Raw genomic sequence first — 25,801 nt, forward strand, 5'->3', positions numbered from 1 at the left:
ATGTAAAATATTTAAACAGTTGCCACCCATTAATAGAATTCTAATGTGAATTTAGAACTAAACTTGTGCATTACCTGGATGTGGAGGTGTGTGTAAAGGAAGGGAGATTTGAGACTACACTATATACTAAAGAAAGCGATAGAAATAACTTATTGCATAAAAAGAGTGGACATGCCCCACAAGTATTTAAAGGGATCCCTAAAGGCCAACTAATAATAGCAAAGAGAATATGCAGTACAGAAGAGGAGTATATTAAGAATAGAGAGAAAATTATAGAGAAATTTGTACAGCGAGGATATAAGGTGTGAACTGCTAGAAGTAAGTAAGATAGTGGATGAGATACCTAGAGAACAACTAAGAGGAAAAAGGGATAATAAAAAACTAAAAGGTAAAGATAGGGGGTTTACCAATCTCTCTACCTACGATAGGCATTCAAAATTAATAAAGAAAGTGGTTACTAAGTACTGTATTAAAGGCTGATGAAAAATATGGGAGTTTAGTTAAAGAGAGACCTAGATTAATTTATCGTAAAAATAAATCTATAGCTAAATATTGTGTTCGGGAAAGAGAGAATCAAAGCAGAGTTTTTTTTTTAAACCTAAAAAAGGTACTTTCCCCTGTAGGGCTTGCCAGATCTGTAACGGGATAATAAAAGGGGATATGGTTACACATCCCATGAAAGGTAATAAACTCCCGATAAAAGGTTATTATACATGTGAGTCCAAACAGGTTATCCATGTGTGAAAATGCCCTTGTGGTATGGCATATATCGGCCAGACATCCCGATCGGTGAGCATTAGGCTAAATGAACATAGGAGTTCCATCAGGACTTTAAAAAAAAATTAGAAGAAGGTAAATGTGACGAACATAGTGAGAAATTTGGTGAAACCAGTTTAGAGAGACATTTTGTAGGAAAAAGACATCAGATATGTGAAGTAAGGTGGCTTGTTTTAGAAGAAGTAGAAGGAAATGATAAGGAACATGTTAAAAGGAGGCTGAGCTGAGCAAGTATATTGGATTCAGAAGTTGGGGAAGCTGGCACCAAATGGTATTAATGAAAGTTTTAATTTCAATGTATTATTGTGAAAGGTTAATGTTATATTGTACTTTATGCACCGCATCTAATTGAAATACGTTTTTATACCATTTTAATGTTTTAGACAGGAAGATCTCGCAAGACTTTACCTGTATTTATTTTGGTGATGGGTGCACGGAAGTTAGGTTGAGAAAGGGAGGCAACTCCTGAAATGTACCGACTGTCTGCTCGTATGCAAGCAAGCGCTTCATTTCAGCCCACCAGAAGGCAGCTCTCTGCGGCCAGGAACAAACGGTCCCAGAATGGGAAGAATATGTTCTAAAGATGTCACTTTGTACATATGATCTGCTATACTTTACACCGTGTGAATATTATGTTCCATATCCTGCACATTGCACTTTTTGTAATAAGTGAACAAGTTTGTGGATAAAATGGACATTTAAATCCCTATTGAAGTGTCTTTTTTCTAAATGTGAATTGGTCCATGGAGCTAGAGTATACAGAGCCTCTGGCTAGACACTAGGGAGCCACCCTCTGGTGCTTCACACCTGCGGTCCGTTCATTTTTTGATTGTATGTAGGCATAATTCTTGAACAGTTGCAAAGAAATCTTAATTTCAACCTCTTAAAGGGGATGACCTATTGTTTAAATCAGGCTTTTCTGTTAGCCATATCTTTCTAAGAATTTTTGGTGATCTTTGTATCTACAGTGGGGATCAAAAGTTTGGGTACCCCATGTAAGAATTTGTATTAATGTGCATAAAGAAGCCAAGGAAAGATGGAAAAATCTCCAAAAGGCATCAAATTACAGATTAAACATTCTTATAATATGTCAACAAAAGTTAGATTTTATTTCCATCATTTACACTTTCAAAATAACAGAAAACAAAAAAATGGCGTCTGCAAAAGTTTGGGCACCCTGCAGAATTTATAGCATGCATTGCCCCCTTTGCCAAGCTGGGAACTGCCCAGACTCATCTGACCTTGCCCCAACAATCAGTACCATGGGTTCTTCTAAGCAGTTGTCTAGAAATCTGAAACTGAAAATAGTTGACGCTCACAAAGCTGGAGAAGGCTATAACAAGAATTGAAAGACTCTTGGCTGGCTACAAAAAGCATTTACAAGCTGTGATACTTGCCAAAGGGGGCAGTTCAAGATATTAACTCTGCAGGGTGCCCAAACTTTTGTAGACGCCATTTTTTTGTTTTCTGTTATTTTGAAAGTGTAAATGATGGAAATAAAATCTAACTTTTGTTGCCATATTATAAGAATGTCTAATCTGTAATTTGATGCCTTTTGGAGATTTTTCCATCTTTCCTTGGCTTCTTTATGCACAATGATAAATATTTTTACCTGGGGAGCCCAAACTTTTGATCCCCACTGTATATGTTATAGCAGGTTGACAACCACCAGCATTCCAAGTGTCCTTGTCCTTACCAGCTTCAGAGAACATTCTCTGTGCCATGTATCTTCTGTGTTTCCTGAACTCGCTGCTCTGTAGTGTCTCCAGCTGCACTTCCTGCTCTGTCCTCTAGGGTCTGTGTGTGAGCAGTGGCTTAATCTTATCAAGACAGTATGCAATCACTAATGGATCCTACTACAATCCCTTCCTGGCACTCCCTATATAAACCTGCTCCACCTGTTGCCTGAAGCCTCAGCAAGGTTGTCTTTCCTGTATTGCTAAAGTCCCTAAACCCTGTCTTCTGTACCTGAGTTCTGGATCCTGTCTGTATGCTCTACCTGTGTTCCTGATTCTGCCCATACACTGGACTGTCTACCACGATTCCGGTCTGCTTGCAGCTTATTCCAGCCAGCCGGCACCTGTAGCCATTTTGGGCCACTGTTCTCACAGTATCTGCTCAGCTATTTATACCTGTTCAGTTCTGCCGAGTCTGACGCTATTTTTAGTGAAAGGTTGCCCCATTCTGCATGCCTGGCCATTTGCCACTTGTGGCACAGTTGATCCACACCCATGGGGCATTACAGTTTGCTGAGGTCATGGACCCCGCTGACTTGCCCAAGCCCGTCCTGCAAGATTTGTTTCAGGTGCTGCAGCACCGGAGAGACCACCAAGATGTCATGCTGCAGTGCTTGAACATGATTACTGCTTGTCTGGATGCCTATGTGTATTCCCAGTCCCAGACTTCTCGAGCAAAATTGGAGTTCTAAACTCCAATCTGTGTTCCAGAGCCCTGTTTAGACTCTGGATGTTTGTCTGGGAAACTCATGCAATGCTCTGTTCAGATTTATACTATCTGCAGATAATCCATGCAGAGCCCTGTGCAGACTCATGCTGCTTGTCCGCCAGAAGAACCCATACTGGGCCCTGTTCAGACTCCTTCTGCGTTATTGCTTTATGTTAGCCCAAAGCACTATACCCATGGCCCTGCCCTCCAAAAGAAGTCCTTCTCTAGTGCTGGTCCCAAGTATAGGGAGCCTAAGAGGGGGGGGGGGGGTGTGGTGGGGAATATTGTAATGCTGCTGGACGGCAACCACCAGCATTCCATGTGACCTGGTCCTTACCAGCATCAATCTGCATCCCCTATGCCATGTATCTGCTGTGCTTCCTGGTCTTGCTGCTCTGGAGTGTCTCCTGCTGCAGTTCCTGCTCTGTCATATAGAGACAATGTGCACTCACTAATGGATCCTCCTACAATCCCTGCCTGGCACTTCCTATATAAACCTGCTTCACCTGTTGCCTGATGCCTCTGCAAGGTTGTGTTTCCTGACACCAAAATATAGATAACACTGGATCCACCTCCATTCACAACAGAGATCAGCATGTTTGATATCACCTCAAATCTCCCAAAATTTATAGATGGCAGAAAATGTCCATTTAAATAAGTGTTTTTTTTTTTGCAAAATTTCTAAAAGTAATAAAACATGATGGAAACTATACTAAATTGGTTATTGTTATAATCCTACCAGTCTGAAGAATACAGATAACACCGTGAATGGTGTAAGAAAGAAACCCTGTCGAATTAGCAAAATTGCATTTTAAGAAAAAAAAATTTCTGCTTTGCAGTATATTTTATGGAACATACAGGATGTCTTTACAAAAAACAATTAGTGCTGCAAGAAACTCTTGGGCTAATGTCCCTTTTAGGCTAGATTTTCACGCAGTTTTTTTCTGAAATTTTTTGGAAATCTTCCACAGAAATGATTGCGCCAAAGCCAGAAGTGTATTCAAAAGGAATAGGAAATATAAAGAAACGACTTATACTTCTCCTTCATGCTAGATCCACTTCTGACTTTGGCTCAAAAACTGCAGTGGCAGATTTCGCAAAAAATGCTATCACACATAATATACACAAGTGTAAATTATATACTAACCTTGTCAGTATACTAAAGTACAATGTTCGTTACACATAACACTTTCTAGTATGTAATGGCATTATCTTGCATAATGTAGCACAGTATGCATAAACATACACATTCAATGGGGGAGATTCATCAAAACCTGTGCAGAGGAAAAATTGACCAGTGGCCCATAGCAACCAATCAGATTGCTTCTTTCCTTTTCCAGAGGGCTTTTATAAATAAAAGAAGCAATCTCATTGGTTGCTATAGGAAACTGGACAACTTTTCCTCTGTGCAGGTTTTGATAAATCTCCCCCATTAACACAGGATGCAGACAATGCAGATGTCCAAATTTGCATGTATCATGAATTAGCACAATACAGTGTAAAACCTAAACACGTATAACATTAACAGCAGGTAAGAAAACCAAAACTTCATATGAATGAATTGGTCCCCTTATACATTGCTTATGCCTCTCTCTGAGAAAAGATGAGTGGTGCTAAGCAGAAACAAATGGACCCAGCTCACATCTGAACACTTCTGGCGTTTCTTTGTAGTTATGGTGGGGGTCTCAGCACCTAGACTGGTACCCTCCCACTGATCAAAACTTCTGACATGTCACTATGATAGATACCATTTAATACTGGATTCATGCTTATGTTGCTTTTATGCTTCTCCAAGCGTTAATGAAATGCAGAGCTAAAAACTTCCTAATGCATATAATTGTTTCTGGCAAAGTTGTTGGAGTCTTTCTTGCTAAATGTTTATTAAATCCACATTGTTTCAACCATTCATGGGTTCTAAGAAGGATTATTATGATGGATAAAAAGCATTTCTTAAGTCCTTTTCAGTAAACAAGGCAGCACTAGAGTAATTGTTGCTTAATGCACGGGTTAAGACATTTACCACAAGCACAATTCAGGGTATCATTCACATAAACAGAACAATACTTTTGCCCATATGTTGACCTTATATCAATGTTCCAGGCAGCAATGGAATAGAATAGCTGAAGAGTGAGTCATGTAATTTGTGCATACTAAAACATTGGCTATTGATGAAAAACAGAAGTCCAGACACAGTTTAACAATGGACCAGGGAAAAGTTAGTTATGAAGTCAGACAGCTTCTGTTAGACAATGTACCAATGGGTTAGTGACATTGCACTATATGCAGTTCCACCATACACGTCCATTGGATAAATGGCTCCAGTTACATGCAAGATTTTTGTCTGTGTTAGGAAACCACTGTAAAAAACACTGCACATAGAGACACAATTATAATAATCATAATAATAATCATAATAATAATAAAATGTGTCTTTATTTACATAGCACAATCACATGCTTATTAGAGCTGACAATCTATGAGGAAATAGGGACGAAGCACAAGCTAAAAGTACTTGTTATGCACAATGGTCCAACCATCTGGGAAACAAAAACGAAACAAAGTACAGTTGTGGACAAATGTTTGGAGACTGACACAAATTTTGACTTTCACAAAGTTTGCTGCTGTAGTGTTTTAGATCTTTTAGTAAGATGTTTTTATGGTATACTGAAGTACAATTTATGCAAAGACTCAATATTTACAGTGTTGACCCTTCTTTTCCAATACATCTGCAATTTGCCCACACATGCTGGATATCAGCTCCCTAGACCAAATTCTGGCTGATGGCAACCCGTTCCATCCATTTTATCATGATTTCTGTGTTTGTTTGTTCACCCAGTTTTTGAGAATTTATCCAGGTTCTCAATGGGGTGGAGATCTGGGGAGTTTCCTGCCCATGGACCCAAAATTTTAATGTTTTGTTTAAGAGCCACTTAGTTTTCTATAGTTATCAGCCTTGTGACATGGTGCTCCATTATGCTGGAAAAAATAACCATTCATCATCAAATTGCTCCTGGATCATTGAGAGAAGTTGCCATTGGAGGATGTTTAGATACCAGGACTGTTCAACTATGGAATCGGTTCAACACCAGTTCAGAGTTGCTCAGGAAGAACAGCAGGCAGGTGTCAGTGCCTCTGCACACACAGTGAGGAGAAGGCTTTTGGAGGCTGGCCTGGTGTCAAGAAGGGCATCAAAAAAGGCATTTCTCTCCAAGAAGAACATCAAGGACAAACTGACAAGTATAGGGATTGGACTGCAGAGGACTGGGGTACAGCTATTTTCTCAGATGAAGCCCCCTTCAGGCTGTTTTGGACATCAGGAAGAATGATCACGGATGTAGAAGAGGGGAGCACTACCTGAAACTTGTGGGGTTTCTTTTTAACTAAGTAAGTGGGCTTACTCACAGCCATAAAAAAATTGATATCTAAATCAAAGAGCAACTTCTTCCAATGATCAAGGAGCAATTTTGTATTGGACAATGCTTTTTCCAGCATGATACATGTCACAAGGCAAAAGTGACAACTAAGGGGCTTAACTAACTAAAACATTAAAAGTTTGGATTCATGGTTTGGAATTGTATAATTCAGTATACCGTAGAAACAGCACATCCAACAGAAAATAAGGGAAGGCACTCACCTATCAATGCACAAAAGGGTTGTCATTCAATTCAGTGCAGCATAGCTATAAAACACAACAGGGGGTGCAGAAGACAGCAATTTCAGATGGGTTACAACTGTTTCAGGTGAACCTTGTCCTTCATCAGAGCAGGTTAGGTGAGTGTGAGATTACAGTATTTCAACCATTGAATGGTTTCATATGGAAACACTGCCATCACATGATGGTAAACCAGAAGTTGCCATGGAGCCTTAGCTTTACTATTAAAAGGGTTTTCTTGGACTTTGTGTTTGATGGCCTATCCTGAGGATATTTCATTGTTGGGCTGCTAACACCCAGTAGCCCTGATTGTCAGCTGTTTGCCAGAGTTGCTGTGTCCAGATTTGCACAATGAATGGAGCTGGAAGTATGTAGTGGTCATATGCTTGGTCCCTGCAGCTCAGCTTACTTTATTAGGATATTTATGGTCTACCCCTAGAATAGGCCATCAATCCCAAAGTCCCAGAAAAAGCCCTTAAAGGGGTTATCCACCAAAAGGGGATTTTAGTACGTATCTGGCAGACAATAATGGACCGGCTTAGGAAGGATTAACACTTGTCTTGGGGCTAAATGGCTATGTCATGAGATTACCATAATACTGTGGCTAGCTTTTTGTGAACTTGTATTTCCTGTTTATTTTACTACAGATCCCACAATTCCATTTTCCTCCCTCTCACACATCAGTCACCCCACCCATTGAAACAAAAGACCTGTGGTTTTCAAGCAGGGTGTCTACAGCTGTTGCATTGGTTGCAGATATATCCCTCCACCCATTGAAGCAGACAGGCTCCCTGTCATCAGCTGACTAGTGAGTCAGGTCTCGGCCGCATTGCAAGCTGGGAAAAATCTGAGACAACAGTCATTTTGTGTGCTAGTAAAAATAAATAGTGGGGTGAAAATCACATAAGAATTATGGGAAAACCATCACACACAGGTACAGACACTATATTATGAACTACACTAACTTTACAGCCCCTGTAGCATAGTCAAATAAAAAAATTCCTGGAATACCCCTTTAACTGCAAAAGGGTCATTTACAACAAAAAAAAATAAAAAAATAAAAAAAATAGGCTACTGTCAGTGAAATATTCTCTCCATCTGTCTTATGACTATGATAAAGCCAACAATGCAAATTCCATCTGACCATCACCATGTACACATTAATGAGAGGGATCAGAAGAGATTTAGCTTTACATTCCTGGATTAAATGAAATCAGGCATTAGTGATAATGACATTTCCCTTCACACAAAGGGTTTGTGCTATAAATATATTTTAATATATTTTAAAGGCAATATATGGATTAGTACCTTAAGACAAAAATATCAGTAGTAGTAATACAAGAATCGCCCATGGAAGGCATCACAATAAAACATGAATTTTGAAAAAAAAAACTCAGTTCTGCCATTCTGTTTGGTTTTAATTATATGGCGTTTACTGTGCAGTAAAAATTATATGTTAACTTTATTGTAATGGTTAGTACAATTGCAGTGATACTTAATGTGTATAGTTTTCATGTTGTATTATTTACTACCGATGCTGCCCGGTTTTTCCTACCTAATCCTTGTGGGGCAGGAAAAGCAACAAAGGAGGAAGCTTTTGTCCTCATATTCTGTCCTCATATCTCGACCTCATGTCTGGTCCTCAAGTCTAGTCCTTAAGTCCTGACCTCATGTCCCATCCCCATATCCGACCTCATATCCTGACCATATCCTGACCTCATATCCTGTCCCCATATGCTGTCCCCATATCCTGTCCCCATATCCCATCCTCATATCCCATCCTCATATCCCAACTTCATATAACAACCTCATATTCCGTCCACATATCCCATCCAAATATCCTGTCTTCATATCTAATCCCCATTTCTAATCCTCATATCATGTTCTCTGGTGGGGCTGAGTTGTGATGAAGATATTGAAAATAAAAGGAGTGTGTGTAGGCGTGTCTTTGCAAGATGGGGCTTGAAATGCACGGAGGGTGTGACTTGCCAGCCTGGCTGACGCGTTCACCAGGAGATGCAGAGCAGAGCTTGTGGAGTAAGTTACCGGAAGTTCTATATACTTGTATGGAACTTGAAACAAAAACCCCATCCTTCACATAAGGGGGTAGGTTAGGGTTAATTTAACTATCATATATTTTTATTTGACATACTGTATGAGTAACATGTGACTAAGTATTATCGAAATATCTCCAGCCGTACGGAAGTTATGCTGGAACATACATTTCCTATAGATTTGCATTTGACTTTAAACAAAAACCCTGACCCTCACAAATGGAGGTTGTTAAGGGTTAAATTACCTATCCTACATGTGACCAAGTATTATTGAAATATCTACAGCTGTTTGGAAGTTATGCAGTAACATATATTTCCCATAGACTTGTATTGGACTTTAAACGAAAACCCCAACCCTAGCAAATTGGGGTGGGTAATGGTTAAATTACCTATCCTATGTTTGTAGTTGACATATAAGTAACATATGTACCAAATTTAATGTTAATATCTTTAGCCGTTTGGAAGTGATGCTGGAGCATACACACATACATTGAGTTTCATATATATATATAAACTAGCTGAGTACCCGGCGTTGCCCGTTTTTTCCTATCTAATCCTTGTGGGGAAGGAAAAGCAACAAAGGAAGAAGCTTTTGTCCTCATTTGCTGTCCTCAGATCCTGACCCCATATCCCTTCCCCATATCCCGACCCCAAATCCCCTCCTCTTATTCCGACCTCATATCCCATCCTCATGTCCCGACCCCATCCCCATATCCTGACCTCATATTCCATCTTCATATCCCGTCTCCATATCCTGACCTCATATCACAACCTCTTATCCCGTCCTCATATCCTGACCTCATATCCCGACCTCATATCCTGTACCCATATCACAACCTCCTATCTTGTCCTCATATCCTGACCTCATATCCCGTACCCATATCCGACCTCATATCCCGTCCCCATATCCTGACCTCATATCCCGTCCTCATATCCCATCCTCCTATCTCAACCTCATATCCTGTCCTCATATTCTGTCCCAATTTCCTATCCTCATATCTAATCCCCATTTCTAATCCTCAGATCGCGTCCCCAGGTGGGACTGAGTTGTGATGAAGATATTATAAACTGAAAATAAAAGGGGTGTGGCTTAAAGGGTGGGCATGTCTTTGCAAGATAGGCCATGGATTGCAGGGAGGGTGTGACTTGCCAGCCGTACTGGCGCATTCACCAGGAGATGCAGAGTAAGGTACCAGAAGTCCTAAATACTTGTATGGGACTTGAAACAAAAACCCCATCCTTCACATATGGGGGTAGGTTAGGGTTAATTTAACTATTATATATTTTTATTTGACATATAAGTAACATGTGACCAAGTATTAGCGAAATTTCTCTAGCCGTACGGAAGTTATGTAGGAACATACATTTCCCATAGATTTGCATTTGGCTTTAAACAAAAACCCCGACCCTTGCAAATGGGGTATGTTAGGGTTAAATTAACTATCCTATATTTTTTGTGGACATATAAGTAACATGTGACCAAGTATTATCTAAATATCTCCAGCTGTTTGGAAGTTATGCAGTAATATATATTTTCCATAGACTTGTATGGGACATTAAACAAAAACCCCGACCCTCGCAAATAGGAGTGGGTAAGGGTAAATTTACCTAGCCTATGTTTGTTGTTGACATATAAGTAACATGTGTACCAAGTTTCATGGTAATATCTTTAGCCGTTAGAAAATGATGCTGGAACATACACACACACATTGGCCGGCATTTATGATAGTAGGTGTAAGGCTAAGTTTCCACTTGGTTTTTTTTCTGGCAGTTTTTGGAATACTGCCACTGCAGTTTTTGAGACAAAGCTAGAAGTGTACTAAAAAGGAACAGGACATATAAAGGAAGGGCTTACTCTTCTCTTCCCTTATGGATCCACTTCTGACTTTGGCTCAAAAACAACAGTGGCTGTATTCCAAAAACTGCCATAAAAAAAAAAAACAAGTGGAAACTTAGCCTAAGAGAAGCATTTTTATACACTTTTTTTTGTGTGTTGGGAATGTGTAGGAGCACCACATTTATTAAATGTTCACAGAGCATTTGATACATTTTGTGCAGGTAAACATTTTCTGAAATTTCTCTCTTGACATACACCAAAAAGCTAAGCTAAGTCTGGGCTGGTGTAGTTTTAGAGACTTTTCAGTGGCTTTGCCCATTTTTTGCGCCTTTTCACAAAAAGGCGCAGTTGATAAAACCCTTCCATATCATTTGTATTGCCAGTGGATTACAACTCAAAATCAGCAGAAATGTGTAAACCAAAAGGCGCAAAAAAGGCGCAAATAAACCCTGCTTGCGCCTTTTCTAGACACAAAAAACTGTTTGATAAATGATAAATGTTGGCCATTGAGTTTTATAGATTATGCCCGGGCTGCAATTAAAATATTAAACCTTGACTTACCTCCCACCACTCCCCTGATGCCGATGGTATCATTGTCCAGACCTTCAATGTGGTCTTCTACCTTCTTTTCGGGCTCAACATGTCGCACTACCATTCAGCTAATCACTGGCCACATTGATATCCTGGTGATAGGCTGAGCAGCAGTGTGATGTATTGATGTATGTATTGTGTTTTTCCTGGTGCCTGGGCATCCATCATGCTGCCGCTCAGCCTATCACTGGCCAAGACAGGACATTACTGTGACTGGCAAGTAGCTGAGTGGCAATGTGATGTGTCAGGCCCCAAAATCAGGAAGAAGACCCCCAAGGGAAGATGGAACAGCAATTCCAGCAGCATCCTAGGAGAGGTTAGGGACAAGTTGAAATTTAATTGCGGCAACCCAGGTATAATGGGAAAATAATTATTTTTTTTAACAAAGCTGTGTGAGACCTTGTTTTTATTTCATTTAATAATCTTTACTTTGCTGGATAAAAATGTGATATTTTAAGTTTAGACATTTCTAGGCACAGCATTTGTATTGCAGTGTATTGTAAACTTTTTAATCTACTGGAGAAATATGTAGAAAAATTGTATATATTATTTATTGAATTTCAAGACTGTCTGCAACATTTCTTTATTTAGTTTTATTGTAGATGCATTGGGAAAAATACAAATGCACATATATATATAACCTTTAACCCTCCACAATTTAATAGGCATAATTTTCTACATAAAATTGCAGGACACAACCTGGAGCTCTATGTCAACCATCTCTGTCCTGTTGAGTTCTCACATTTTGTGTTCCAGAGTGCTTGGCCTCAGTTCATATTGACTGTTTACACTATATAAAGTGATTTAGCCCCTTCTTTTCAGCTAATTTGTAAAGGACTCATCTTACAACACGTCAGTAAAGAAGCTTAAAGGTATGCATACCCTGAGCCTGTCTTTTAAAACATGTATATTTTGAAACCTTGTTACAGTAATAAAAATATAGGCTTTAGATTTGCGTTATTGTTGCTTACAGTGGCAAAAAAAAAGTATTTAGTCAGCCACCAATTGTGCAAGTTCTCCCATTTAAAAAGATGAGGGGCCTGTAATTTTTATCATAGGTACACTTCAACTATGACAGACAGAATGGGGGAAAGAATACAGGAAATCACATTGTAGGATTTCTAATGAATTAATTGGTAAATTCCTCAGTAAAATAAGCATTTGGTCACCTACAAACAAGAAAGATTCCTGGCTCTCACAGACCTGTAAATTCTTCTTTAAGAGACTCATCTGTCCTCCAATCATTACTAGTATTAATGGCACCTGTTTGAACTTGTTATCAGTATAGAAGATACCTGTCCACAACCTCAAACAGTCACACTCCAAACTCTACTATGGCCAAGACCAAAGAGCTGTCGAAGGACACCAGAAACAAAATTGTAGACCTGCACCAGGCTGGGAAGACTGAATCTGCAATAGGCAAGCAGCTTGAAATCAACTGTGGGAGCAAATATTACAAAATGGAAGACATACAACACCACTGATAATCTCCCTCGATCTGGGGTTCCACGCAAGATCTCACCCCGTGGTTTCAAAATAATCACAAGAACGGTGATCAAAAATCCCAGAACCAACACGGGGGGACCTAGTGAATGACCTGCAGAGAGCTGGAACCAAAGTAACAAAGGCTACCATCAGTAACACACTACAGCGCCAGGGACTTATGCAGTGCCAGACGTGTCCCCCTGCTTCAGCCAGTACATGTCCGGGCCCGTCTGAAGTTTGTTAAAGAGCATTTGGATGATCCAGAAGAGGATTGGGAGAATGTCATATGGTCAGATGAAACCACAGTAGAACTTTTTGGTAAAAACTCAACTCGTCGTGTTTGGAGGAGAAAGAATGCTGAGTTGCATCCAAAGAACACCATACCTACTGTGAAGCATGAGGGTGGAAACATCATGCTTTGGGGCTGTTTTTCAGCAAAGGGACTGGGATGACTGATCCATGTAAAGGAAAGAATTAATGGGCCCATGTATCGTGAGATTTTTGAGTGAAAACCTCCTTCCATCAGCAAGGGCATTGGAGACATAACATGGCTGGGTCTTTCAGCATGACAATGATCCCAAACACACCACCCGGGCAATGAAGGAGTGGCTTCGTAAGAAGCATTTAAAGGTCCTGGAGTGGCCTAGCCAGTCTCCAGATCTCAACCCCATAGAAAACCTTTGGAGGGAGTTTAAAGTCCGTGTTGCCCAGCAACAGCCCCAAAACATCACTGCTCTAGAGGAGATATGCATGGAGGAATGGGCCAAAATACCAGTAACAGTGGGTGAAAACTTTGTGAAGATTTACAGAAAACGTTTGACCTCTGTCATTGCCAACAAAGGGTATATAACAAAGTATTGAGATGAACTTTTGTTATTGACCAAATACTTATTTTCCACAATAATTTGCAAAGAAAATCTTTAAAAGTCAGACAATGTGATTTTATGGATTTTTTCTCTCATTATGTCTCTCATGGTTGAGGTATACCTATGAGGAAAATTACAGGCCTCTCTCATCTTTTTGAGTGGGAGAACTTGCACAATTGGTGGCTGACAAAAATACTTTTTTTCCCCACTGTATCTGAAGACAAGATATTAAAATGTTATCCTATGACTAAGTCTATGTTTGTTCGTCACTCTTGACCTTTTAGAGGATTACATTATGATATATGGTCCAGCTGGCTTTGATCCTCCTCTAGTTATCCAGTCAATTAGGAAATAATGAAACTTTCTCATGTTGGAGGAGACACATAAAGATTAAGTGGAATTTAATAGTTAAAGATATTTTCCAAGAAAACCTTTTACTTAGCTCCATGCCTCCCTATACTGTAAAACAATAAAAGTCTGCATACCTACCTCCCATGCTCATCCGGAGTTGAAGCTGTCACATCATCCAGTTTGTGCTCCGCCTCTTGTGCTGTTCTTTCGATGACAAGATCTGTGCTCAGCTGATCACAGAGCAGGAAGTCCGAAGGATGAAAGAACAGCACAGGAGCATAGACCAGAAGATGTGACAGCTGCAGCATCGGGGGAGCATAGGAGGTAAGTATACCGACTTTAATTGTTTTATGGCACGGAGAAGCATGGGGCTAAGTTAGAGGTTTCCTGGAGACCTCTTTAATTTGAAATTAAGGAATTCTTTATGATTTTTAAGTAGGATGTGATTTTATCAAATTCTGAAGCCTTTAGATTTTTTTTAGACAGATATGCCGTTCAAACGTTTAGATGACAAACTACATGGAAGAAGGAAGTCATTGGTGATCTTATTGACCTTAAAATCCTCTTTAGATTCTTTAGTCAGTCAGCGTGGACACCCTGTACAAATGCAAATATGCCCTTTACTCTCTACTAACTAAGTTGCCTGTTTTCTTCCAATGTTACAGAGGTTTTTGTTTCTTATAAATTCCTTGTTTTATTTCAGCCAAAATCAACAGGATGAGTCAAGCCTGCACTCTACATGCTATACCGAAGCCAAGACTAAATCTAAATGCTTCTTTTTTTGTATCCATTTCTTATTTTGGCTATAAAAGAAACCTGTGTCAATAATCATCTCTCTGCTATGTGTGAGTCTACTCTATAGACAGAAAATGTACTGATATATCTATCATGTTAGTATTATATTCCAAGGACCATGTAATGTAATCGTCAGCAATAAAATCAAGGGGGTTATTGAATCTGTTTTTAACACCAACCTATGTTGAGTTTCAACAGCTAGTAGTAAAAAAAATTAAAATTCCTTTATTGACTTATCTATATTAAACACTTTAAAATGATGAATCAAACTTTAATGTGACAAGACTCAAATAATATCAATACATAATAGTTATTTTCAAAATAATCATTACATGTGTTGCATTTTAGAGCTTTTATGTATATATATATATATATATAAAACGGACGGTCCCTGCAGCATAGATGGCCCGGACTAGCTCACCCTTCCTTCCCACCAAGGGGAGGTGAGTAGAAAACTAAAGGGGGTGTCTGGATGATGACGAAGGCTGCAGTGGTCTTCAACCTGCGGACCTCCAGAGGTTTCAAAACTACAACTCCCAGCATGCCCGGACAGCCGTTGGCTGTCCGGGCATGCTGGGAGTTGTAGTTTTATAACATCTGGAGGTCCGCAGGTTGAAAACCACTGATGAAGGGATTGACAGGCGGTGATGATGAAGGGGGGGGGGGATGATGATGGTGGTCTGGATGATGACGAAGGCCACAGTGGTCTTCAATCTGTGGACCTCCAGAGTTTTCAAAACTACAACTCCCAGCATGCCCGGACAGCTGATGGCTGTCTGGGCATGCTGGGAGTTGTAGTTTTGCAACATCTGGAGGTCCGCAGGTTGAAGACCACTGATGAAGGGATTGACAGGCGGTGATGATGGGGGGATGATGATGGGGGTCTGGATGATGACATGGGGGGATGATGTATTTTCCACCCTAGGCTTATAGTCGAGTCAATACATTTTCCTGGGTTTTTGGGGTGAAATTAGGGGCCTCGGCTTATATTCGGGTCGGCTTATACTCGAGTATATACGGTAATCATGTGTTCCATGGATTCCAATTATATGGGCTATGCTATAGCAGAAATAGTGTGTTGTAAGGCTGGAATTCCACTTGTTCTTTTTTTTTTTAAACGCCAAGGAAAACGCCAATTCTGCCGCATGATGTTTTTTCGGCCACAAAATGCTGCGGCCAGATGTTAGCTGCAAATCAATGCGAAATCGCAAAATCCTTTTTCCACTTGGTGTGTTTCAGTTTGGTGTCTTTTTAATCCTTTTGGCATTTTTTCACTCTGGCATTTTTTCACTCTTTTTTGGGGGTTTTCTGCTCCTTGGTGGTTTTGTAAAACCGTAGCATGTTGAGCCTATGGTGTTTTTTCCCCCTAAGTCTAAGCAAGTAAAAAAAACGGCAAGAAAAATGTAATGTGGGCTTTAACTTTCGCGTTTTTGCCTTTTGGACTTTAGTGATCCAAAAAAAGTGATGGCGATACCTTTTTTTAATACAATTTCGTATGGTACCAAAAAAATAATTAAATAAAAAAGATACAGTAGTGGTGGAAAAAATTGTATTTAACGATATGTATCTTTTTTTTTAACAAATTTTTTACAAATTTTTAAACAGGGATCAATTTATGTGTGCAGGCAGGGTACTAAAAATATAGCCGACAATAATAAAAATATAGTGTGTTTTTCACTTTTGTTTTAGGTGGTACTACTACTCCCAGCATGGAACACACTGTTCCATGATGGGAGTAGTAGTACCTGTACTAATTGACAGATCACCCCGGGTTCCGTTGCGATCCTTCTGTATAATGTATAGATGCGGCCGGCTGCTTTTCTATGGTCCCCTGCACTGCTGTATATATACATACCTATTCATATTTCCTGCAGAGAGCTGTGATGGTTCCAGCCAATCACAACTCTCTGTGGGAAATATGAATAGGTGTATATATACGGCAGTGCAGTGGACCATAAAAGAGTGGCCGGCCGCATCTATACATTATACAGGGGGATCACAGCAGGTGTAAGGAGTCACATCCGCTGTGATCTTTCCTTAACTGCAGGTACTACAGCTCCCAACATAGAGCAGAGTGTGCTCCATGATGGGAGAAGTGGTATCTGTAGTACCTGACACCTGCTGCAATCGTCCTATCTATTGCAGAGATGCGGAGCTGCTTTCTCCTGCGTTCCGCATCTCTGCACTATACTCCGGCCGGCCAGTGATATGAATAGAACATCACTCGTTTATATTTCCCGCTGAGAGCTGTGATTGGCTGCCACCATCCGGCCAATCCCCACTCTGGACAGAAAATGTGAATGAGTGATGTTCTATTCACATCACTGGCTGGAGTTGCGAGCACTGTATAGAGCTGCTCCGCATCTCTGCTATATTATGGACGATCGCATCAGGTGTCAGGATTGACACCTGGGGTGATATTTCTATTAGTACAGGTACTACTACTCCCATCATGGAACAGTCTGTTCCTTGCTGGGAGTAGTAGTACTACCTAAAAAATAAAAAAATAAATTTCGAAAAAAAAGTGAAACACACATACACACTTTATAAAAAATGAATTAAAAGTTCATTATAAAAAACAAAAATGTCCTTAAATAATTTTTTTCCCATCCCTACTACATCCTTTTTTTTTTTTGGTACCCAACACATTTTGAAAAAAAAAACGGGTACCAAAGGGGCCAAAAATGCTATTTCAACTCAAATGCAGAAACGCCAGAAAAAACGTCAGATGCAGGAAATTGCACTGGCGTTTTTTCTGACATTTTTTTCAGTGAAAAAATGCTAGAAAAAAACCAAGTGGAATCCTAGCCTACTTGTTTCTCTTAAAAATAAACCATCATGCTTTATCATTCATACTCTCTAGGTAATATGCATAATTCTTTTTTCAGTGTCTCCTTTTCTGCCATTGGCTAGTTTCATTTATCCAATAGCCATAGAAAGGAATTTATCAAAACCTTTTGCATTTAAAAATTAAAATTTTTTACATAAACCTTGATTGCCAAAAAATTCCAACTTTTTGATGGTTTTATGTCACTTTTTTAATTAAATTATTTACTTATATTACAAATGGCAGGGCTTAGTGGGAGGTACATATCCTTCATGGCCTGGCAGATTTACTATAATTTGCATATATTAAAGCTGAAATCTACTCTTATGTCAACGGACATAATGAAAGTGTATAGCAAAAAATTGGAATTGACATATAGCCTAACAATAATGCATTTCGAAATTTCCCTGCAACAGATTATTAGGACATAATACACATACACACAACCTGAGCTTTAAATACAATGCCAACACCTCATAGGAGGGTGTGACCACACAGAGATTGTGAGATCATAAAAATCCTAATAAGACATCACTTATAAGCACATAAAAGATATACAGTTTTCAGCAGTTGAATGAAATTAAATAGTGTTTAAATACATAGGTAAGTAGGTATTGTCAGTCTGTGCCTATACTTTTTCGGATTAGGTGTACATAAGGTTTATTGCCTATGGACAATGATTATCATTACTGCCTTCTACTGATGTTGCCCATTGCTGATGCCAGCCATTGTCATAAACTGTCACTATGGGCACCAAGGACACATAATTCCTTACCTGGCTGACCAGTGCATGCGCATATAAAATGGGCATAGGAGATTCATCAAGACCTGTGCTGAGGAAAAGTGGACCAGTTGCCCATAGCAACCAATCAGACTGCTTCTTTTTTTTTTTCAGAGGCCTTTTCAAAAATGAAAGAAGCGATCTGATTGGTTACTATGGGCTACTGGTCAACTTTTCCTCAGCACAAGTTTTGATAAATCTCCCCCATTATTACTATATGTGTCTGGTTACCGTACCATGGATGTAGTATAGGCCATTTAGCTTTATAGTTTGCACCAGGTCAGTGTTTCATTATACTTTAATTTCTATTCTTTCAAACTTATAAATTAGCATAAAATCATGTAATAAAATTAATATTATGATAAAGAGACATTATTTATAATGGACATAATTAAAGAGGTTGTCCCATCTCACTACTTTCATGTTTTCCGTTTCCTCCAGCCTGTATGCAGGAAAGCTGAAAGCAGCCAAAGCAGGGAAGTTACTTAATTTGCATAATTCCCATTGACTTTTATGTAGGTTACACAAACAGCATAGCCCCACGAGCCACACTATTTATGTATCTACTAAAGTTACCTATATAGAGTAGCCTAAATAAGTAAATGCTTTAAATCAATGGAATCAAATATGCATGATACAACTCTTAGTAGAATCATGAAAAAACTATAATAGTAGTAGTAATAATAATAATAATAATAATAATAATAAATACTGCTTTTCTGAATATGTGATCTATGCCTTTGAGAGTCCATTTAAATAAACTCGGGTCAAACGTGATGTGAAGGTACAGGTTGTATAGCATATCCAGAAATGCCTCTACGGTCCATGACAAAGACTTCTACAACTTTAGATTAATTATATATATTTGTATAATAACAAGAATAGTAGGACGACACTCTCTCTGCATGTAGTAAAAATATTCTATGATTGTGGATTTCTTGGATTGAGCACCACATAAGAAGCTGTGAGGCGGATTATTACAGGTGTGTAAATTGTTGTGGACACACTAACTCTGAGAAGGTACGTAGCAGTGCCAACTTTGCTTTACTCTATGAATTGTATTTCTGTACAGTACAGACCAAAAGTTTGGACACACCTTCTCATTCAAAGAGTTTTCTTTATTTGTATGACTATGAAAATTGTAGATTCACACTGAAGGCATCAAAACTATGAATTAAAGGAGATGTCCAGTGCAGACTTTTTCTATTCTGTCCTGCCCGGGCTACAAAAAAAGAGAAAACAAACTTTCACTTACCTCCATATATTGCCCTGGAGCTCCGCAACAGCTGATCGGTCGGCCGGGCTGTTTACTCCCTACTTCCTTTAGCTCGGTACGTCACACTGCACTTCAGCCTATCACCGGCCGAGGCGGGACATCGCTGCGGCCGGTGATAGGCTGAAGTGCTGTGTGACATACCTGGCTAAAGGTAGTAGGAAGTAAACAGCCCGGCCGACCAATCAGATGTTGCGGAGCTCCGGGGCAACATATGGAGGTAAGTGAAAGTTTGTTTTGTCTTTTTTTGCAGCCTGGGAAGGACAGAATAGAAAAAGTCTGCGCTGGACATCTCCTTTAACACATGTGGAATTATAGATGTAACAAAAAAGTGTGAAACAACTGAAAATATGTCACATTCTAGGTTCTTAAAAGTAGCCACCTTTTGCTTTGATTACTGTTTTGCACACTCTTGCCATTCTCTTGATGAGCTTCAAGAAGTAGTCACCTGAAATGGTTTTCCAACAGTCTTGAAGGAGTTCCCAGAGATGCTTAGCACTTGTTGGCCCTTTTTCCTTCATTGGGATCAGGTCTGGTGACTGTGGAGGCCAGGTCATCTGGCGCAGCACCACATCACTCTCCTTCTTGGTCAAATAGCCCTTACACAGCCTGGAGGTGTGTTTGGGGTCAATGTCCTGTTAAAAAATAAATGATGGTCCAACTAAACGCAAACCGGATGGAATAGCATGCCGCTGCAAGATGCTGTGGTAGCCATGCTGGTTCAGTATGCCTTCAATTTTGAATAAATCCCCAACAGTGTCACCAGCAAAGCAGCCCCACACCATCACACCTCCTCCTTCATGCTTCACGGTGGGAACCAGGCATGTAGAGTCCGTCCGTTCACCTTTTCTGCATCGCACAAAGACACGGTGGTTGGAACCAAAGATCTCAAATTTGGACTCATCAGACCAAAGCACAGATTTCCACTGGTCTAATGTCCATTCCTTGTGTTCTTTAGCCCAAACAAGTCTCTTCTACTTGTTGCCTGTCCTTAGCAGTGGTTTCCTAGCAGATATTCTACCATGAAGGCCTGATTCACACAGTCTCCTCTTAACAGTTGTTCTAGAGATGTGTCTGCTGCTAGAACTCTGTGTGGCATTGACCTGGTCTCTAATCTGAGCTGCTGTTAACCTGCGATTTCTGAGGCTATCCTCCACAGCAGAGGTGACTCTAGGTCTTCCTTTCCTGGGGCGGTCCACATGTGAGCCAGTTTCTTTGATCTCTTGATGGTTTTTGTGACTGCACTTGTGGACACTTTCCACCTAGAATATGACATATATTTTCAGTTGTTTCACACTTTTTTGTTATGTATATAATTCCACATGTGTTAATTCATAGTTTTGATGCCTTCAGTGTGAATCTACAATTTTCATAGTCATGAAAATAAAGAAAACTCTTTGAATCAGAAGGTGTGTCCAAACTTTTGGTCTGTACTGTATATTTGTATTGTGGCCTAAGGAGAGCTCAACAAATGTGCCAACATTGTAGCTCACTGACTCTTTAAAGTAATTGAAGGAAATTTGAGTAAACTTAGAATAGAATTTTAAACTTAGACTAGACAGTGTTAAAAAAGGTTAGTGGTTAGGTCCTGCATCACTTGAGAAACCTTGGTGTGGTGTGCGGGCTCAGGTATGTCCTTCATATAAGGATATACTGGCTAATGTCTCATTTTTACATCAGTTTTGAGGATTAGCTAATGTCATTGTATATTTACCACAGGATTGAAACCCCACTCTTGTCCATAGGTGTGGGTCCTCTACCCCATTGTATGTGTGCACAATTGCACTTGGGGTTGAGCACCTGTTATCACCTTGTTTTGTTTTTTAGTGTTAAAATGTACTAGATTTATCAAATATCCTGAGCTTTTTATGTTATCATATTATTAGATGAACAGTTTACAAAGCTCAAGAAATGCCTAAAGTTAGGAGCATTTTTATAAATTCCAGAAAAAGGCATTTGTTTCTTATTTTATCCTATTTTGGCTCAATGATAAACTAGTAATTTCTATGAGTTTGAACGGTATATGGAGAGTTTTTCCTATAGAAAATCTGTTTGGCAGTCTAAAAAGTTACCCTACATTGCTCATACACTAAAAGCCTAATAGGCTTTATTAAAAAAAAACTACCTATGTTAAAACTTTTCTGCTATAACCCACTATTGTATCCTAAATGCTAAGGGTTACTATGAGCCAACTGGCTTTATCACCCTATCATTGGAATTACTGACCATAATGTGCTGGCAGCATGCATTCAGTCTGTATAGGGGTTTATCACATTATTAAAACATACATTCAGCCTCCCCCCTCCATACCAGGCGGCTCCTGACAGTGTTTGCTGCATGATGTAGGGATTTTCTCCTACTCTGGACAGTTCTTAAAATGGTCAGAGGTGTCAGCAGAGAGCACTGTGGTCATGATGTCAGCAGAGAGCTCTGTGTTCCAAAAAAGTAAAGAATTTCCTCTGTAGTATTCAGCAGCTAATAAGTACTGGAAGGATAATTTTTTTAATAGAAGTAATTTACAAATCTGTTTAACTTTCTGGAATCAGTTAATTGAAGAAGAAAAAAAAGTTTTCCACCGGAGTACCCCTTTAAAGCATCTTATGTCGCCCATGGAACAAATAACAATCTACCAATACAAATCTCAGGTTTCTAAGCCAGATACATAGATATTAATAGACAACACAGTAAAATAAAACACAGTATGGTGAAATAACAGCAAATGAGAATGAATCAAAGAATATTAAATATTACTGTTCTTCAAATCTAATAAAGGAGAAGAACAGCATGTTTTTTCCTGCCCCATTTTAGAGCTGCTAGGAGAACATGCTAAAACATGATTTCACTAGTAGAAAAACATATTCTTATCAACATTTTACTAAAAACTGCCACTAGTACTGCTATTTATATACATTTTTTAAATTTAATTAAACTTAATTTATTATCTGCCTCCTGGAGTGCTAAGAAATGTCCAAAGTAAAGTGCAGGCCGCAAAACTTATCAATGTCATGAAAACTACATAATGGCATTTTTCACTTACTTGTTCCTGATCATGTTCCTGTTTCATTCACTGCCTGCTGCAACCTTACCAGTCTCCTGGTGATGACCCTGGGTTCCATTCTTCACTATGGCTACTTTGAGTAATCATATTGGGGGAGATTTATCAAAACCTGTGCAAAGGAAAAGTTGCCCAGTTGCCCATAGCAACCAATCAGTTCACTTCTTTCATTTTTAACAAGGCCTCTACAAAATGAAAGAAGCAATCTGATTGGTTGCTATGGGCAACTGGGCAACTTTTCCTTTGCACAGGTTTTTTATAAATCTCCCCCATTGTACCTCGTCTACAGCCTCTGCTCTGCTGCACCAAACACAAGGGGCTTTCATTGTCACTCAATATGCCATAAAATTCTGCACTTTGTCTCCATTTTGGACATATGTCATGCAGTAGAAAAGTCCAGATCTTTGGAACAAAACCACCAGTAGTTGTAAACCATTCAAAGCTGTAATTATTTAGAAATTCAGGTTTTATTTAAGCCAAGAACATGTAATGCATTTTCAGGTAAAGACCTCTTCCACTGACAAATGGCAATATTAGAATAAAAATAACATATGTGGTAACTTAAATAAACTTTAACACCTTAACCCCTTAAGGACTCAGACCATTTTGGCCTTAAGGACTCAGACAATTTAATTTTTACGTTTTCATTTTTTCCTCCTCGCCTTCTAAAAATCATAACTCTTTTATATTTTCATCCACAGACTAGTATGAGGGCTTGTTTTTTGCACGACCAGTTGTCCTTTGTAATGACATAACTCATTATATCATAAAATGTATGGCGCAACCAAAAAACACTATTTTTGTGGGGAAATTAAAACGGAAAACGCAATTTTGCTAATTTTGGAAGGTTTCGTTTTCACGCCGTACAATTTATGGTAAAAATGACGTGTGTTCTTTATTCTGAGGGTCAATACGATTAAAATGATACCCATTATTACATACTTTTCTATTATTGTTGTGCTTAAAAAAAATCACAAACTTTTTAACCAAATTAGTACGTTTATAATCCCTTTATTTTGATGACCTCTAACTTTTTTATTTTTCCGTATAAGCGGCGGTATGGGGGCTCATTTTTTGCGCCATGATCTGTACTTTTTTTTTATACCACATTTGCATATTAAAAACTTTTAATACATTTTTTATAATTTTTTTTTAATAAAATGTATTAAAAAAAAGTAGGAATTTTGGACTTTTTAATGTTTTTTTCGTTCACGCCGTTCACCGTACGGGATCATTAAAATTTTATTTTAATAGTTCGGACATTTATGCACGCGGCGATACCAAATATGTCTATAAAAAAAATTTTTACGCTTTTTGGGGGTAAAATAGGAAAAAACGGACGTTTTACTTTTTTATTGGGGGAGGGGATTTTTTTTTTTACTTTTACATTTTTTTACATTTTTTTTTACACTTGAATAGTCCCCATAAGGGACTATTCATAGCAATACCATGATAGCTAATACTGATCTGTTCTATGTATAGGACATAGAACAGATCAGTGTTATCGGCTATCTTCTGCTCTGGTCTGCTCGATCACAGACCAGAGCAGGAGACGCCGGGAGCCAGACGGAGGAAGGAGAGGGGACCTCCGTGCGGCGTTCTGAATGATCGGATCCCCGCAGCAGCGCTGCGGGCGATCCGATCATTCATTGAAATCGCGCACTGCCGGGTCCCTGGCTGCGGTCAGCAGCCGGGATCAGCCGCGCATGACACGGGCATCGCTCCGATGCCCGCGGTTATGCACAGGATATAAATGTACGTCCTGGTGCATTAAGTACCACCGCACCAGGACGTACATTTACGTCCTGCGTCCTTAAGGGGTTAAAGGGGTACTCCGCCCCTAGACATCTTATCCCCTATCCATCTTATCCCCTATCCATCTTATCCCCTGTATGCTGGCGATACAGGGGACAGAGCAGCGGGACGTCATGGCTCTGCCCCTCGTGACATCACGGCCCGCCCCCTTAATGCAACTCTATGGCAGGTGCGTGATGAACGCCACACCCCCTCCCATAGATTCGTATTGAGGGGGCGGCCCGTCATTACGTGCAGAGCGAACTCGCTCTGTGCAGTAATGACAGCGGGGTGCGCAGTGGCAATCCCGGGGGTCTCCAGCAGCGGGACTGCGTCGATCTGACATCTTATCCCCTATCCTTTGGATAGGGGATAAGATGTCTAGGGGCGGAGTACCCCTTTAAGGACAATGGACGTAAATGTGCGTCCTGATGCAATGGGACTAAATGCACCAGGACGTACATTTACATTACACTAGACCGGTGCTCGCATCATGCACGGCAGGTCACGGCTGATATCAGCAGCCAGGGACTCGCCAGTAATGGCGGAAATCAAGGATTGTGCTGATGTCCGCTATTAACCCCTCAGATGCCGTGATCAATAGAGATCACAGCATCTGCGCCAGTGCGGGCGTTCTGATGGATAATCGTATCACCCACAGCAAGGCAGCAGGGATACAATCATCCATAATGGTGGGTGAAGGTCCCCTCACCTGCCTCTGCCGCTTTCTCTGGGTCTTCTTCTCTGGTCTGACATCGAGCAAACCAGAGAAGAAGATCATCGATGATACTGATCAATGCTATGCGTATTCATAGCACTGAACAGTATTAGCAATCAAATAACTGCTACTGTATAAATAGTCCCCAATGGGGACATTAAAAGTACAAAGTGGGAAAAATCCACTCCCTCAATAAAAATGTAACTCGACACAAAATTTGTCCTCATACAGCCCAATATGGAAAAATGAGAAAGTTATAGGTGGTCAAAATAGGGCAATTTTAAACATACTTGTTTTTTTTAAAAGCAGTACAATAAAAGAAAAGTATGTAAACATGGGTATCATTTTAACCGGTTGCCGTCTAAGGACAAGCCAGCTAATTCCTGTAGTTGGGGGCTGGCATTAATAGCCGACATGTGGCGATTGCCGCGGCTGGCTATTAACCCTTTAGATTGCCGCTATCAAAGTTGACAGCGGCGTCTAAAGGGACATTTAAACCT

General features: G+C 39.7%; 1 protein-coding gene across 1 annotated transcript in view; it reads right to left on the reverse strand.

The window, feature by feature from the left end:
- Positions 1-22,914, reverse strand: part of LOC130361708 (ankyrin repeat domain-containing protein 65-like) — a 214,873-nt gene extending 191,959 nt beyond the window's left edge. Inside the window, exon 1 of the mRNA XM_056565030.1 lies at positions 22,772-22,914. Within this exon, the coding sequence (XP_056421005.1) occupies positions 22,772-22,785 (14 nt within the window). The 5' untranslated portion in view covers positions 22,786-22,914. The remainder of the gene's footprint in view (positions 1-22,771) is intronic.
- Positions 22,915-25,801: the final 2,887 nt, after the last annotated feature.

The sequence above is a fragment of the Hyla sarda genome, chromosome 3, assembly GCF_029499605.1.
Source record: "Hyla sarda isolate aHylSar1 chromosome 3, aHylSar1.hap1, whole genome shotgun sequence".
Lineage (NCBI taxonomy): Eukaryota > Metazoa > Chordata > Amphibia > Anura > Hylidae > Hyla > Hyla sarda.